This window comes from Salvelinus sp. IW2-2015, linkage group LG22, assembly GCF_002910315.2.
Source record: "Salvelinus sp. IW2-2015 linkage group LG22, ASM291031v2, whole genome shotgun sequence".
In the NCBI taxonomy this organism is placed as follows: domain Eukaryota; kingdom Metazoa; phylum Chordata; class Actinopteri; order Salmoniformes; family Salmonidae; genus Salvelinus; species Salvelinus sp. IW2-2015.
This window is the reverse complement of record NC_036862.1, coordinates 34,041,113-34,057,999: the sequence shown is the minus strand read 5'-3', so window position 1 is coordinate 34,057,999 and position 16,887 is coordinate 34,041,113. Positions and strand designations below refer to the sequence as shown.

General features: G+C 48.0%; 1 protein-coding gene across 1 annotated transcript in view; it reads left to right on the top strand.

Moving 5' to 3' along the window:
* Positions 1 to 16,887, top strand: part of LOC111949361 (protocadherin Fat 3-like) — a 326,201-nt gene that overhangs the window by 279,287 nt on the left and 30,027 nt on the right. The window contains 6 exon segments of the mRNA XM_070433886.1: positions 6,549 to 6,745; positions 11,205 to 11,328; positions 11,331 to 11,357; positions 11,440 to 11,532; positions 11,535 to 11,588; positions 11,591 to 11,668. Of these exon segments, the coding sequence (XP_070289987.1) occupies positions 6,549 to 6,745; positions 11,205 to 11,328; positions 11,331 to 11,357; positions 11,440 to 11,532; positions 11,535 to 11,588; positions 11,591 to 11,668 (573 nt within the window).

The window sequence follows — 16,887 nt, the reverse complement described above, 5'->3', positions numbered from 1 at the left end:
TCTGTCTGTCTGTCTGTCTGTCTGTCTGTCTGTCTGTCTGTCTGTCTGTCTGTCTGTCTGTCTGTCTGTCTCGTCCCTGTCTCACTTCACTGCCTGCTCTCGGTATGTCTGTCTGTCTTTCTGTCTGTCTGTACCACTGTCTGTGTCCTTGTTTACTTCAGATAAACTCTTCATTTGTATTCTGCCTGGCTCATCTCCAAACCATCACAACAACGCTCGTGAATAAACAAGAGGGAAACTCATAACACTAAATTAAGGATGAGGGATGATTTATAATTCATACATTTCTTATTTGTATCTTAGGTATACTTGCGCATACCAGCAGTGGGGGCTTGATTAATAAACAAGCGTTGTCGCAGTAATAATGATTTAAATACTGCTGAGACTAGCTCTCACTGCCAGATAAGCAATTTTTCACCACAAAATATGACATGCCTGCACAACAACCCTGACATTTACCACAAAATTACAGCCTCGCCGAAGGCCGCTGAGGTAGTAAATACAGTCAGAGTAAACAGTTTAAAGACACAAGTACCTGCAGTGCATTTTATGAAATTTGTTGCTATAGCAATAAGTCCTGTTTTTATCTCTCTCCATGACTTTAATGGATGGATGTTTCTTTTAAAGTGTTTGTGGCGGGAGACTGGAGAGGGTTAATTAGATTGTGGTTGACCCAGGGACGTCAATAGGAGTTGATTTTCATAAATGTTTTTGCCATTTAGTGAGTATTTGATTTGGTGAAGTACCTGGCAGTTGAAAGAGTGGTAAAGTCTAGTTTGATAACTAAACAGAGATATCAAAGGTTAGAGAGAAGGACAAAAGAGGACAAAATCTGTTGAAAGAGGGTAAGAGTTGTCTAATTTATTCTCTGCTAATTGACAAGTGACAAAATAATAATTAAGTAGGAACGCCAAATGAGACAGAGCGGTGGATCGCCATGCCAACTGGGAAGCTAAGGAACCCCTCTGCTGAATGGCATTCTAATGAGCATCACCAGTAGAGAGAGAGGGAGCGAGGGAGGGAGAATGAAAGACAGGAGAGCTGTGACCTTACCTACATCAAAGAGAGGCAGATAGATTGAGAAGGAGAATAAACGTATGCTACACACTGCATAGAGAAAGAGGGAGGATGAGAGAGAGAGAGAATGAATTGACGTTACACACTGCTGTGAGAGGGAGAGAATGAACGACAGCTAGATGTGACCTTACACAGCAAAAAGACACAGATTTTACACACTTTTACAACAAGTGTGTAAATCTTTGACACAGCAGGAACTAGTTAGAAAGCCAGGGATATATGGGAAGACCTGTATTGAAGAACACCACAAGGTGAAAAACAACATAATTTGATTTAGCTGAGCCAGAGACTATTTCATTACTGCTGTATTATTATCTAACGTTGTTTGGTGTTGTCTTGGCGACCTGATGGCGTTCTATCTGCCAAACCTTCATCCTTTCTTAGATAGCAGTAGTTTATTATAACTCGGGGAGGATTTTTAAACTTTGACGGAAGCCAGGGGATAGGTTATGATACATCCACGGCCGTTGACTCCCAGCRGCTCTCAAAGCCTCGTCTAGACGTCTGCGTCTTCGTTCCCCTACACCATCCTTGATGAGGTAACATGAACGTTTCATCAAATGTAAAGAAACTGGGAAAAGGAAATGTAATGATTGAGTGTTAGTGATGTAATGGGGGTGCAGTGTGGTTGGGCAGGCTTACAGGAAGTGTGTCTGATTAATTTACAATGATGGAAATCTTTTTATATCCACTCCGTGTGCGTCCATTGTCCCCGTGTGCGTCCATCGTCCCCGTGTGCCGTCCATCGTCCCCGTGTGCGTCCATCGTCCCCGTGTGCGTCCATCGTCCCCGTGTGCGTCCATCGTCCTCACCCGAGTCGCATCCATAGATCCAGATCATGCATTTAGCCACCGGCTGATTTTAATTACACAGAGTTTAGTGATGTTGAGATGAATCAGAAGCTGGGTGTTTAGAGCTATCATCAGACCATATTGAGGGAGGCGGAGAGGAAAAACCAATTAGGATGTTGTTATAATAGGAAACAGTGCTTGTCCTGCTGCTCCCTTTGTTTTATGTTTCAGACAGAGATAATGTCTGTCTCTGTGTTGTGGTATGTTGTCAGGGGGTAGTGGCCAGTGAGTTAGGGGGGCTTAGACATCAGGTCCCTAGTCTACACTCTGTGGACACTTTCTTAATCGAATGCACTTATTATATGTCACTCTGGTTAAAAGCATCTGCTGGAAAGCACTTCAGCCAGAGGACTTCTAGCACTTCTCTTCTCTGTCATTATGTTGTTTCCTCCTCCTTTTTTTAATTTCCTACTTTCTCTCAACATCTGTGTGTGCCTGTCTGCCTTTCTGCCTGCCTGTCTGCCTTCTTCTCCTGCCTGCCTTTCTGCCTGCCTTGCCTGTCTTGCATGTCTGCATTTCTGCCTGCCTGCATGCCTGCCTTCTGCCTGCCTGTCTTCCTTTCTGCCTGCCTTTCTGCTCTTCTGCCTGCCTGTCTTCCTTTCTGCCTGCATGTCTGCCTCTTCTGCCTTCCTGTCTGCCTTCATGCCTGCCTGCCTGTCTGTCTGCCTTTCTGTCTGCCTGTCTGTGTGCATGTCTGCCTGCATGTCTGCCTCTTCTGCCTTCCTGCCTGCCTACCTGTCTGCTTCCTATCTGACTGTCTGCCTGCCTAGCTGCCTGTCTGCCTACCTGCCTGTCTGCCTGCAAGTCTACTTCGGTGGCAAAGTGGTCTAAGGCACTGCATCTCAGTGCTAGAGGTGACACTACAGACCTGGTTTGATCCGGGCTGTAAAACACGGCCCGTGATCGGGAGCCCATAGGGAGGTGCACAACTGGCCCAGCGTCGTCCGGGTTAGGGAAGGGTTTGGCCGGGGAAGGCCGTCATTGTAAATAAGAATTTGTTCTTAACTGACTTGCCTAGTTAAATAAAGTGTCAATTAAAAACGTGAGCCTATATAAGCATACCTTTCTAGTCCTCTCAGTCAGTCAGTGAGTCATTAATGAGTGGGGTGAGGAAGGAGGAGCGCTGATCAAGTGGTGAGGACAGGAGGAGCTGATCATGTGGAGGAGGCTGATGAAGTGGTGAGGAGGTGAGAAGTGGTGAGGACAGAAGGAGGCTGATGAAGTGGTTAGGACAGGAGGAGGCTGATGAGTGGTGAGGAGGCTGATGAAGTGGTGAGGAGGCTGATGAAGTGGTGAGGAAGAAGGAGGCTGATGAAGTGGTAGGACAGGAGGAGGCTGATGAAGGGGTGAAGACAGGAGGAGGCTGATGAAGTGGTGAGGACAGGAGGAGGCTGATGAGTGGTGAGGACAGGAGGAGGCTGATGAAGTGGTGAGGCCAAAAGCAGGCTGATGAAGTGGTGAGACAGGAGGAGGCTGATGAAGGGGTGAAGACAGGAGGAGGCTGATGAAGTGGTGAGGACAGGAGGAGGCTGATGAGGTGGTGAGGACAGGAGGAGGCTGATGAAGTGGTGAGGACAGGAGGAGGCTGATGAAGTGGTGGGGACAGGAGGAGGCTGATGAAGGGGTGAGGACAGGAGGAGGCTGATGAAGTGGTGGGGACAAAAGCAGGCTGATGAAGTGGTGAGGACAGGAGGAGGCTGATGAAGTGGTGGGGACAGGAGGAGGCTGATGAAGGGGTGAGGCACAGGAGGAGGCTGATGAAGTGGTGGGGCCAAAAGCAGGCTGATGAAGTGGTGAGGACAGGAGGAGGCTGATGAAGTGGTGGGGACAGGAGGAGGCTGATGAAGTGGTGAGGACAGGAGGAGGCTGATGAAGTGGTGGGACAAGAGGAGGCTGATGAAGTGGTGGGGACAGGAGGAGGCTGGTGAAAGGGTGAGGACAGGAGGAGGCTGATGAAGTGGTGGGAAAAAGCAGGCTGATGAAGTGGTGAGGACAGGAGAGGCTGATGAAGGGGTGAGGACAGGAGGAGGCAAATGAAGGGTGAGGACAGAAGGAGGCTGATGAAGTGGTGAGGAGGCTGATGAAGTGGTGAGGACAGGGAGGAGGCTGATGAAGTGGTGAGGACAGGAGGAGGCTGATGAGGTGGTGAGGACAGGAGGAGGCTGATGAATGGTGAGGACAGGAGGAGGCTGATGAAGTGGTGAGGACAGGAGGAGGCTGATGAAGGGTGAAGACAGGAGGAGGCTGATGAAGTGGTGAGGACAGGAGGAGGCTGATGAAGGGGTGAAGACAGGAGGAGCTGATGAAGTGGTGAGGACAGGAGGAGGCTGATGAAGTGGTGAGGACAGGAGGAGGCTGATGAAGTGGGTGAGGACAGGAGGAGGCTGATGAAGTGGTGAGGACAGGAGGAGCTGGATGAGTGGTGAGGACAGGAGGAGGCTGATGAAGTGGTGAGGACAGAAGGAGGCTGATGAAGTGGTGAGGACGGCCTGATGAAGTGGTGAGGACAGGAGAAGGCTGATGAAGTGGTGGGACAGGAGAGCTGTGAAGGGGTGAGGACAGGAGGAGGCTGATGAAGGTGGTGAGGACAGGGGAGGCTGATGAAGTGTGAGACAGGAGGTGGAAGGGTGGGACAGAGTGATGAGGGGTGAAGACAGGAGGAGGCTGATGAAGTGGGTGAGGACATTTGGGGGATGAGGGCTTATGCGGGAGGTTGTTGAAGGGTGACTGCAGGGGTGTGAAGGGGCTGTGGTGGGGACAGGGGGGGGGACAGGAAGGAGGACAGGAGGGGCTGATGAAGGTGGTGAGGACAGGAAGGCTGATGAAGTGGTGAGGACAGGAGAGGCTGAATGGAAGGTGGTGAGTGAAGGAGGAAGCTGATGAATGTGGTGAGGACAGGAGGAGGCTGATGAAGTGTGGTGAGGACAGGAGGAGGCTGATGAAGTGGTGAGGACAGGAGGAGGCTGATGAAGTGGTGAGACAAGAAGGAGGCTGATGAAGTGGTGAGGACAGGAGGAGGCTGATGATGTGGTGAGGACAGGAGGAGGCTGATGAAGTGGTGAGGACAGGAGGAGGCTGATGAAGTGGTGAGGACAGGAGGAGGCTGATGATGTGTTCGTATTGAAGTGGTGGTGAGATGACTCACAGAGTAGAGGCTGTGCTACTGAGGCTGACTGGACCAGCTACAGTTGTAGGATCTTAATTTGATCACTCTTTTGTTGTTGAGAAATGCAAAGTTGTAGTCTATTCAAGGTTTTAATAGGCTTCTAAAGTTTGTAATTTCCACTTTAAAATATCAGACTTGATTTGCCCTAACGAAAAATGGATACAAAAATTCCATTATATATATTGTAATACACATAATAATTCACATTTCCTGTTGCTGCAGGATGATTTTCCTGCTGTAGCAAAGTAGCTCAAATTAAGATCCTACATCTGTAGTCTATTACTGAGTCTGCATTGCTGGTCCTTACACCGAGACTGCAGCCTCCCACTCACTCACTAGTCTTGAAGAAGCTGCTCTGCTCTCTATGAAAAGGCCCACTCTGCTGCAAAGAGTGTTGTGTCTAGTGCAGGCAGGGAACAGTCAGTGTTAGACAACTCTAAATATCTCCACATAATAACTCAGTACAGTTCTACCACAGCGCTGTAACAGTTACTTCAGTGTTTCAGCTGTAGGTTGTCTGTCTGTCTCTCTCGCGCCAGGTAGCCTAGTGGTTAGAGCGTTGGGCCAGTAACCGAAAGGTTGCTAGATCGAATCCCTGACCTGACAAGGTAAAAATCTGTCGTTCTGCAGTTAACCCACTGTTCCTAGGCCGTCATTGTAAATAAGAATTTGTTCTTAACTGACTTGCCTAGTTTAATAAAAATAAAAAAATCTCCCTTTCTCTTTTCCCTCTCCCTTTTGTTACATAAAAGTTGTCTCTCGCGCTCTCTTCCGTTTCCTCGCTTACTGTCGCTCTCTCTTTCACCATTTCTCTCTCTCCATCCTTCCTCCCCCTGTGTGACTCTAGAGTTACTATAGAGTTACTATAGAGTCACTAAGGTTCTGTGTATGAGAGGCTGTCGCTGACCCAGTCTAATGTGGATTTGGTAGAGAGACGTCACTACCTACTGTAGTGCTGAGCTGAGCCTGCTCCTGTTACAGGTGGTGAATTACCAGGGTCCTTATGTGCTTGACACTCATTGATTGCTACACTGTTAATTCCAGTGCAACGTCCAAATAAAAAGCTCCATGGCAGATTGTAATAATTTATTCTGCTCAGCTCTCAGTGTCAGATGGAGGGCTGAGAGGAAGTATAGAGGTCATTAAAGCACTGGCAAATACATTCTGGGTGTGTGTGTGTGTGTGTGTGTGTGTGTGTGTGTGGTTGTGTTGTGTGTGTGGTGTGTGTGGTGTGTGTGTGTGTGTGTGTGTGTGTGTGTGGTGTGTGTGTGTGTGTGTGTGTGTGTGTGTGTGTGTGTGTGTGTGTGTGGTGTGTGTGTGTGTGTGTGCGTGCGTGTGTGTGTGTGTTTAAGGCTGGCCCTCAGATTGCAGCCTTCTCCTCAGGGTGTGTATATAAACTCTCTCTCCTCAGGTAGGAACCCTTGGGTGTGTATATAAACTCTCTCTCTCCTCAGGTGGGAACCCTCGAGGGGAGTTTGCCCTGGGGCAGGTGCAAGGTGAGTGGAAGATGTATGTGAAGCGCCCGCTGGACCGTGAGGAACAGGACCTGTACCTTCTCAACGTTACCGCTAGCGACGGCCTGTTCGTCACCAGGGCAACCGTGGAGGTGTCTGTGACTGACACCAATGACAACAGCCCTGTCTGTGACCAGGTCAGTCACATTTTATTTACAGACTTTTCCTTCTGTACACTACTGCATTTAATATGTTTATGTTTATGGTCATTATTCTAATCTGTTTTCTGAATGCTATAGTTTCCTACAACATAGTAAAATATGGTAATGAATATCATAGGTGTTCATTGTTTATTGTAAGCTATCCCATAACTGTCACAGAAATGTGACTTTAAAGTTGAATTCCACTTGTCTTATATGTGGTTGTGTTTTATGTTCAAGCCTCAGTCATAACTCATATTTAATCCTTTTGTTTGCTGCAGTTGGTTCTGTTTTCAGATTTTGCACGGTCTGTTACTTTACTGTAAACAAGCACTATATAATTTAGAGTGTATTTGAGATGTGTTCCTGTGTGAGGTCTGGTGATACGTTGCTGTGGTTGTGTCTGTGTGTTCCTGTGTGAGGTCTGGTGATACGTAGCTGTGGTTGTGTCTGTGTGTTCCTGTGTGAGGTCTGGTGATACGTTGCTTGGTTGTGTCTGTGTGTTCATGTGTGAGGTCTGGTGATACGTAGCTGTGGTTGTGTCTGTGTGTTCCTGTGTGAGGTCTGGTGATACGTTGCTGTGGTTGTGTCTGTGTGTTCCTGTGTGAGGTCTGGTGATACGTTGCTGTGGTTGTGTCTGTGTGTTCCTGTGTGAGGTCTGGTGATACGTTGCTGTGGTTGTGTCTGTGTGTTCCTGTGTGAGGTCTGGTGATACGTTGCTGTGGTTGTGTCTGTGTGTTCCTGTGTGAGGTCTGGTGATACGTAGCTGTGGTTGTGTCTGTGTGTTCCTGTGTGAGGTCTGGTATACGTTGCTGTGGTTGTGTCTGGTGTTTCCTGTGTGAGGTCTGGTGATACGTTGCTGTGGTTGTGTCTGTGTGTTCCTGTGTGAGGTCTGGTGATACGTAGCTGTGGTTGTGTCTGTGTGTTCCTGTGTGAGGTCTGGTGATACGTTGCTGTGGTTGTGTCTGTGTGTTCCTGTGTGAGGTCTGGTGATACGTTGCTGTGGTTGTGTCTGTGTGTTCCTGTGTGAGGTTCTGGTGATACGTTGCTGTGGTTGTGTCTGTGTGTTCCTGTGTGAGGTCTGGTGATACGTAGCTGTGGTTGTGTCTGTGTGTTCCTGTGTGAGGTCTGGTGATACGTAGCCTGTTGGTTGTGTCTGTGTGTTCCTGTGTGAGGTCTGGTGATACGTTGCTGTGGTTGTGTGTCTGTTTGAGCAGTGTGTTTGCTGTATATGTTAAGGAACTGTGTTGATTTCTAATGCCGTTTGACAGACAATGTTTGTTGCTGCTTTTTAGTTACTGCTGTTAGTTTTCTCTGTCTGTCTAGAGAGTTGTTGTTCACAATTAGGAGAGTTGTGGCGTGTTTGATGCTGGTTGATATGTATGCTGTTGTTGTTTTGGAGGAGCTGTTTGTTCGGAGTAAATTTCCACACTTTTTCCAGACATTTTTCATGAGAAGTTAAGCCTGGGAATATTGGGAATTTTGCTTAAATTCATCAACAAAGTTAGCTTATAACAGAGAACCTTTTTTGTGGGATACACAAAAGGCAATTCTAGGTCTTGTGGCATATTTTGGTTAAACTATCCACAATTCAATGGAATTGCAACCCTCTGCATGCACAGTGCATTCTTCCATCACATGTACAGCTGATTCTCAAGATCTTGCACACTAATGAGATGCTATTTGACCCACAATACTACACTGTCTGAGCCAAGGACTACATGCTTTCTGGTAAGTTTTGATTACAATACTGGGTGGGGTGAATATTTTATAAGACATACACGATTTTTTGTTAACTAGTAAATAGTAGCCTACAGCAAAGTGTGTTCAAATCATTTCTAACTTGTTAACAATTTCTGCTAGTTTGTTTTTGCTACCATGTGGGTTTTAGCTTGAGCCTGCTAACTGAGGAGTGTTAATTCACCTGTTTCCATACATGTTTCATTTTAAAACWTTTATCTTACAAAGGAGTTGTTTAATCTAACTGCTTAACTACTTATCTGTACATGGAATTGTATTTGGGGTTTTTTTACATTTTTTTTTCAAATTTTTACAGGAAAATGCCACGGGCACTATCTGATGTGGGGAGACATTTCACTGCAGCTAATGTAGAAAGAAAAGCAGTGTACATTTTCAAATACTCTGCCAAATCATATGTGAAGAATGCAACAAAGATACAGATTCATCTGGCCAAGTGCATCAAGTTCCCTCAAGCAACCTCTGACAAAGGTCCCTCTACTTTTATTCGAGGTGAAAATGATGAATCAGACACCTTATCGATAGTAACAGCTCATGATCCTCCTGAATTAGAAGTGTTTTTGACACAATGGAGGAACGTAGTCAGAGAAATGCTAATGGATGTCTTGCTCGAGCTGTGTATGCAACTGGTTCACCTCTGATGCTCACAGGCAATGTGTATTGGGAGAGATTTCTGAATGTTCTTTTCCCAGCATACACCCCTCCAAACAGACATGCTTGATCTACTCATTTGCTGGATGCAGAGTTCAACAGAGTTCAAGTGAAGGTCAAGCAAATCATAGAAAGCAGACTGTATTGCAAACATATCTGATGGGTGGTCAATTGTTTGTGGGCAAGGAATAATGAACTACATCATCTCCACCCCTCAACCAGTATTCTACAAGAGCACACACACAAGGGACAACAGACACACCGGTCTCTACATTGCAGATGAGCTGAAGTCAGTCATCAATGACCTTGGACCACAGAAGGTATTTGCACTAGTGACAGACAAGGCTGTGAACATGAAAGCTGCTTGGTCTGAAGTGGAGGAGTCCTACCCTCACATCACACCCATTGGCTGTGCGGCTTATGCATTGAATCTGCTCTTCAAGGACATCATGGCACTGAAAACAGTGGATACACTTCAAGAGAGCCAAAGAAAATGGTTAGATATGTGAAGGGTCATCAAGTTACAGCAGTAATCTAACTCACCAAGCAAAGTGAGAAGAATAACAGCACCACATTGAAGCTATCCAGCAACACCCTTTGGGGTGGTGTTGTCATCATGTTTGACAGTCTCCTGGAGGGGAAGGAGTCTCTCCAAGAAATGGCCATATCACAGTCTGCCGATATGGACAGCCCCATCAAGAGGATCCTCCTGGATTATGTATTTTGGGAGAGTGGAAAGCAGCCTGAAACCTATAGCAGTAGCCATTGCACGGACTGAGGGAGACAATGCCATCCTGTCTGATGTTCAGACTCTGCTTGTAGATGTAAGAGAATAAATCCATACTTCCCTGCCCACTACACTGTTGCTCCAAGCAGAGGAAACTGCAGTTCTGAAATACATCAAATAACGTGAAGACTTCTGCCTGAAGCCCATACACGCCGCAMCGTACATGTTGGAKCRCAASTARGCTGGCAAGAGCATCCTGTCTGGTGTAGAGATCAACACGGCGTATGGTGTCATCACTACCATGTCTCGCCACCTTGGTGTGGATGAGGGCAAGGTCCTTGGCAGTCTGGCGAAGTACACTTCCAAGCAAGTGCTTTGGGATGGAGATGCAATATGGCAGTCGTGCCAACATATCTCATCAGCCAKCTGGTGGAAGGGACTTTGTGGATCTGAGGCTCTTTCCCCTGTTGCCTCCATCATCCTCCAAATCCCACCAACATCAGCCACCTCAGAGTGCAACTGGTCCTTGTTTGGGAACATACACACCAAAGCACGCAACAGGCTGACCAATACAAGTGGTGAACAATCGATGGCCATCTGGGCAAATTTAAGGCTTTTTGAGCCTGACAACGAGCCATCCTCAATAAGGTTTGAAAGTGACAGTGAAGGTGGATATTGAGGTGGACATTGAGGAGGTACAGGGAGAAGACATGGAAGCCTGAGAGGAAAACAAACAAAGCTTTAGTTTCTAGACTATCATTTTACAGATGTATGTTGAAAACATTTTTGGGAGATGCGATGGATCATTGGGGATCATTCAATATTCCCTTTCTTTTGTTGTTCAGTGAAATCATCCCATGTGAAGAGTCAACTCATTTAATTAAAGTTCAATTTGTAACTAAATAGTTTTTTTTATTTCTATTGGAAGGATTTAATAATTTGCAATTATGTCTACTTATGATACAGTAAAAGGTTTATGTTTCTGTCTCCATATGATATGGTAAATATATCCAATGCAGAACACATTCTAACATTTAAATGGTGGTTAGTATTAATTTGCATATATTTCCGTTAATTCCATATATTCCTTTAATTCCCATATATTCCACGGAAAGTTTCCCCCTCTGAATATTCCCCAAAAATGTGCAACACTAGTTCGGAGGAATGACTGTTTGATGTTAGTGTTTTCTTTTGTTGTGTATTGAGGAGCTGTTTGTTCGGAGGGATGATTTTTTTGTTGTTAGTATGTTCTTGTTGTGTGTGTAAATGCTATGAATTATGAGTGTTATGGTGTTTGATGCTATTTTGCTGTGTGTGCAGGCTCTGTACACCGCCTCGGTCCCAGAGGATATCCCAGTCAACAGAGTGATAGTGGGGGTTGGGGCCAGCGATGCTGATGTAGGCGTCAGTGCTTGGATCCAGTACTCTCTACATGGACCTGGCTCTGAGACTACAGCATCGACCCAGACACTGGTACACTACCTTTATTTTACATGTGCCAATGAAGTTGATGTCTGCTGTAATCTTAACCTGTCTCTCCACTTTTTCTGTTCAGGCGAACTAAAGACAGCCCAGGCCCTGGACCGGGAGAAGACCCCCGTGTACAGACTGGTTGCCCAGGCAACAGACGGAGGTGGTCGGTTCTGTCGGGGGAGGTCCACCTGACGCTGTTGGATGTGAATGACAACCCTCCACGCGCTCTGCTCCCCACTACACTACCAGTGTGTATGAAGACACATCTACCAAGCCTGCTACACGCATACAGGCCATCGACCCTGATGAAGGTAGGAATGGAATATTCTACTCTCTCTCTATCTCTCGATCTCTCTCTCTCTCTCTCTCTCTCTCTCTCTCTCTCTCTCTCTCTCGCCTCCCTCCCTCGCTCTCTTCACAACACTCTACACACTCTGTCTCTCTCTTCTCGCTCTGTTCTCTCTCACTCTCGTCTCCACTCTCTGGCCCTCTCCTCTCTTCTCCCTCTCTCTCTCTCCTCCCTCTCTCTCTCTCTCTCTCTCTCTCTCTCTTCTCTCTCTCTCTCTCTCTCTCTCTCTCTCTTCTCTCTCTCTCTCTTCTCTCTCTCTCTCTCTCTCTCTCTCGCTCTCTTCTCTCCCTCTCTCCCTCTCTCCCTCTCTCTCTCTCTCTCTCTCTCTCTCTCTCTCTCCCCCTCTCCCTCTCTCACCTGCACATACTGCAGCACTCCAGGACCCAGAGTTGCCCATCCAGCTGAATATTAACCGATAGATGGGTAGAGTTTATAATAATGTTTACTCTGTTCTGCTCAGCACATACCTCACTGTTAGCTGTTAGCAATCCCTATTTAATTTTGCCTTGGGTTGACCAGCTACTAGCACTTTACTGATACGCAATCCCACAACACACACACAGCACACCACACACACACACACACACACACCACACACAACACACACACACACACACACACACACACACACACACACCACACACACACACAACACACGACACACCACACACACACACACACACAAACTGCTAAACACTCACATTCTGTTTTCTGACTGGGTTTGCTGCTGTCACCTGTCTCAACCTTGCAAAGAGGGAAGGGAAAGACAATTAAGCTCTGCCACAACCACACTAATAAAAAAGTCACAACCACACTTGTTTACCAACAAGTCATGCAGTGTCGACTGGCGGTAGGTTTTCAAATAGGAAGCGCTTATGGCAGGATGACAGAGAGAAGGGCATCACGAGGAAGAGAGAGAGGGAGAGGAAGAAAGAGAGGGAGAGCGAGAGAGGGAAAGAGAGTGAGGAAGAAGGAACCAGAGAGAGAGATGGAGGAGAGAGTGAAGGGTATCATGAGAGGAGAGGGAGGGAGAGACAAGGGTATCATGAGAGGAGAGGGAGGGAGAGAGAGACAAGGGTATCCATGGGAGAGAGGGAGGGAGAGACAAGGTATCATAGAGGAAGAGGGAGGGAGACAACGGGTATCATGAGAGGAGGAGGAGAGAGAGAGAGATCCATGAGGAGGAGGGAGAGAAAGGGTATCATGAGAGGAGAGGAGGAGAGAGACAAAGGGTATCATGAGGAGGGAGAGAGACAAGGTATCCATGGGAGGAAGGGAGGAGAGACAAGGGTATCATGGAGGAGAGGGAGGGAGAGACAAGGGTATCATGGAGGGGAGAGGGAGGGAGAGACAAGGGTATCCATGAGAGGAGAGAGGAGGAGACAAGGGTATTCATGAGAGGAGAGGGAGGGTGAGAGAAGAGGAGAGACAAGGGTATCATGAGAGGAAGAGGGAGAGACAAGGTATCATGGAGGAGAGGGAGGGAGAGACAAGGGTATCATGAGAGGAGAGAGGGAGAGGAGAGAAGAGGAGAAGGTATCATGAAGGAGAGGAGAGGGAGGGAGAGACAAGGGGTATCATGAGAGGAGAGGGAGGAGAGACAAGGGTATCATGGAGGAGAGGGAGGAGAGACAAGGGTATCATGAGAGACGGGAGGGAGGGAGAGACAAGGGTATCATAGAGGAGGAGAGGAGAGGTGAGAAACCGAAGGGTATGCATGAGAGAAGGGGCGAGGGAGAGCACTAAAGTAAGGGTTCATGAAGGCAAGAGGGAGGATGGAGACCCAAGGTTTATCATGGGAGGACGAGGGAGGATGACAGGTACTGATGACAGGCAAGGAAACATACAAGGGTATTCATGGGACGGAGAGGGAGGAGAGACAAGCGGTATCATGGAGAGGAGAGGAGGGAGGGAGAGGGTAGTATCATGGGAGTAAGGAGAAGGAGGGATGAGACAAGGTACATAAGAATTAGAGGAGAAGAGGAAGTATCTAGAGAGGAGGAGAGATAGCGTGCCGTGGGCATGGGAGAAATTTGAAGTGAGAAGAAGAAGAAAGCGTCATTCCCATCTGAGTAGAATATAGTGAAATTAAAGGTGATATCATAAGAGAAATCAAATGAGTGATCACAGAGAAGGATACGAGGAGAAGTACAAGCGTATCAATGGGAAGGAGAGGCGAGGAGAAAAAGGGACAATAACGGTATCATGAGAGGATAGGGGAGGATGACAAAATAAGTGAACAAAGGTGTATCATGGGAGGATGGAGACAGGTATCATGCGAGTGAGAGGGAGGAGACGGAGAGAGACAGGAAACAATATCAGAGGAGGAAAGGATCAGTAGATGGGAGGGAGGGAGAGACAAGGCTAGGTAATCATGGAGGCAGAGGTTGGGAGAGACAAGGGTATCATGAGAGGGAGAGGGAGGGAGAGACAAGAGATATCATGAGAGGAGAGAGGGAGCGAGAGACAAGGAGTATCATGAGAGGAGAGGAGGGAGGAGCTGAGACAAGGTATCATGAAGTGAGAGGGAGGGAGAGACAAGGGTTATCATGAGAGGAGAGGCGAGGGAAAGAGAAGGTATCATGGGAGGAAGAGGAGGAGAGACAAGGGATCATGGGAGGAGACGGAGGGAGAGACAAGGGTATCATGAGAGAGAGGGGAGGAGAGAAGACAGGGTATAAGTGGAGGAGAGGAGGGAAAGAGAAGGTATCATAAAGAGAGAGGAGGAGAGACAAGGTATATGGGAGGAGAAGGGAGGAGAAGACAAGGGTATCATGAGAGGAGAGGGAGGGAGATACAAGGGTAGGCATGGGAGGAGAGGGAGGAAGACAAGGGTATCATGAGAGGAGAGGGAGGGAGAGAGCAAGGGTATCATGAGGAGAGGAGGAGAGACAGGGTATCATGAGAGGAGAGGAGGGAGAGACAAGGGTATCATGGAGGCGAGGGAGGAACAAGGGTATCATGAGAGGAGAGGAGAGAGCAAAGGTATCATGGGAGGAGAGGGAGAGATACAAGGATATCTGAGAGAGAGTGAGGGAGAGACAAGTATCAAGGAGGAAGAGAAAGGTATCATGTAGGAGAGGAGGGAAAGAGAAAGGCGTATAAGGGGAGATGAGGAGGAAAGAGAAGGTTAAGGGAGAGAGAGGGAGGAAGAGAGAAAGGGTATAAAGGGGAGGAGAGGAGGAGAGACAAGGGTAGCATGAGAGGAGAAGGAGGGAAAGAGAAGTGTATAAGTGGAGGAGCAGGGAGGAGAAGAGCAAGGTAAGAGGAGGAGAGAGGGAGAGACAAGGGTATAAGTGGGAGGAGAGGGAGGAAAGAACAAGGGTATCATGAGAGGAAGAGGGAGGGAGAGAGAAGGGTATCATGGAGGAGAGGAGGGAAAAGAGAAGGGTATAAGGGAACGGACGAGGGAGAAGAACAAGTATCATGAGAGGCAGGGAGGAGAGACAGAGTATCATGAGAGCGAAGGGAGGAAAGAGAAGGGTATCATGGAGGGAGGGAAGAAGGGTATCATGTGGGGGAGAACAAGGTATCATGAGAGAGAGGGAGGAGAGACAAGGTATCATAGAGAGTGAGGAGGGAGGAGAACAAGTCGTATCATTAGAGAGAGAGGAGGAGAACAAGGTGTTCATGAGAGGAGAGGAGAAAAGGCGACAGAGGCTATCCATGGGCGAGAGAAGCAGGAGGAGCAGACAAGGGTATCATGGAGGAGACGGAGAGAACAAGCGGTATCATGAGAGGAGAGGAGGAGGAGAGCAAGAAGGTATATGGAGGAGAGGAGCAAGAGAAGGGTATCATGGAAGAGGAGAGGGAGGGAGAGACAAGCGATGCATGGAGAGAGAGGAGGAACAAGCAGGTATCATGGAGGAGAGGGAGGGAGAGACCAAAGGATCATGGGAGCGAGAGGGAGGGAGCGAGACGAAGGGTATCATCGAGAGCGACGAGGGAGGAGAAGCGGTATCATGCGAGGAGAGGGAGGAGAACAAGAGGTATCATGAAGAGGAGAAGGAGCAGGGGGAGGAGGGAGAGACAAGGGATATAAGGCTGAGGAGGGCAAGGGATACGGGAGGGAGCGGAGGAGAGACAGAGGATATCATGAGAGGAGAGGGAGGAGAGACAAGGCTCACTGGAGGGAACAGGAAAGGGCTATCAAGCTGAAGAGGACCGAAAGCGTTAAGGGGAGAGAGGGAGGAAAGAGAAGGGTATAAAGGAGGGGGAGAAAGAAGGAGAGATGAGAGCAAGGAGCGAGGGAGGAGGGAAAGAGAAGCGGTATAAGTGAGGAGAGCGGAGGGAAGGAAGGTATAAGGGGAGAGAGGAGAGGAGAGACAAGGTATATAGGGGAGAGAGCAAGCGACAGAGAGAGGGAAGAGGAGACGGGATAATCGTGGAGGACGAGGGAGGCAAAGAGAAGAGGTCATAAGGGAGGAGAGGACTGGAAGAGACAAAGGAATATCGTGAGAGGAGACGATGAGGAGAAACAAGGAGTACATCGAGAGAGAGGGAGAGAGGGAGCAAGGGTATCTATGAGGAGAGGAGGGAGAGACGTATCAGAGGAGAGGAGATAAGGCGGAGGACAGGGAGGAGAGAAGGTATAGGAGAAAGAGAGGTAAGGTGAGAGAGAAGATCGGGAGGAGAATGAGAAACAAGGTTATGGAAGAGAGCGAGGCGAGAGACTAAGCGGGTATCAGAGAAAGAGGGATGTAGGAGTAGATAGACAAGGGATATCATGAGAGACAGGGAGGCAGAGAAGGGTTAGGTGAAGGAGCAGGTAGAAGAAGAAGGATCATGGAGGAGAGGGAGGAGAGACAAGATCATCATGGGAGGCAAGGGAGGAGAGACAAAAGGTGATCATGAGAGGAGAGGAGGAGAGAAAGGTTATAAGGAGAGAGAGCGAGGGCAAAGAGAAGCTATTAAGAGAGAAGGGAGGACGAGAAGCAAGGGTATAGCTTGGAGGAGAGTGGAGGGAGAGACAACGGGATCATCGAGATGAGAGGAGAGGAGTATTCCATGGAAGAGAAGAAGGGCAGGAGGAGTACATGAGGTATCAGGAGAGAGGGAGAGACAAGGGTTATTCGATGAGGGGAGGAGGAGCACAGAGGAGGAGATGAGCAGAACAAGCGGTATCATAGGGACGGAGAAGGGAGAGAGACAAGTATCCATGAGAGAGAAGGGAGGAGAGAC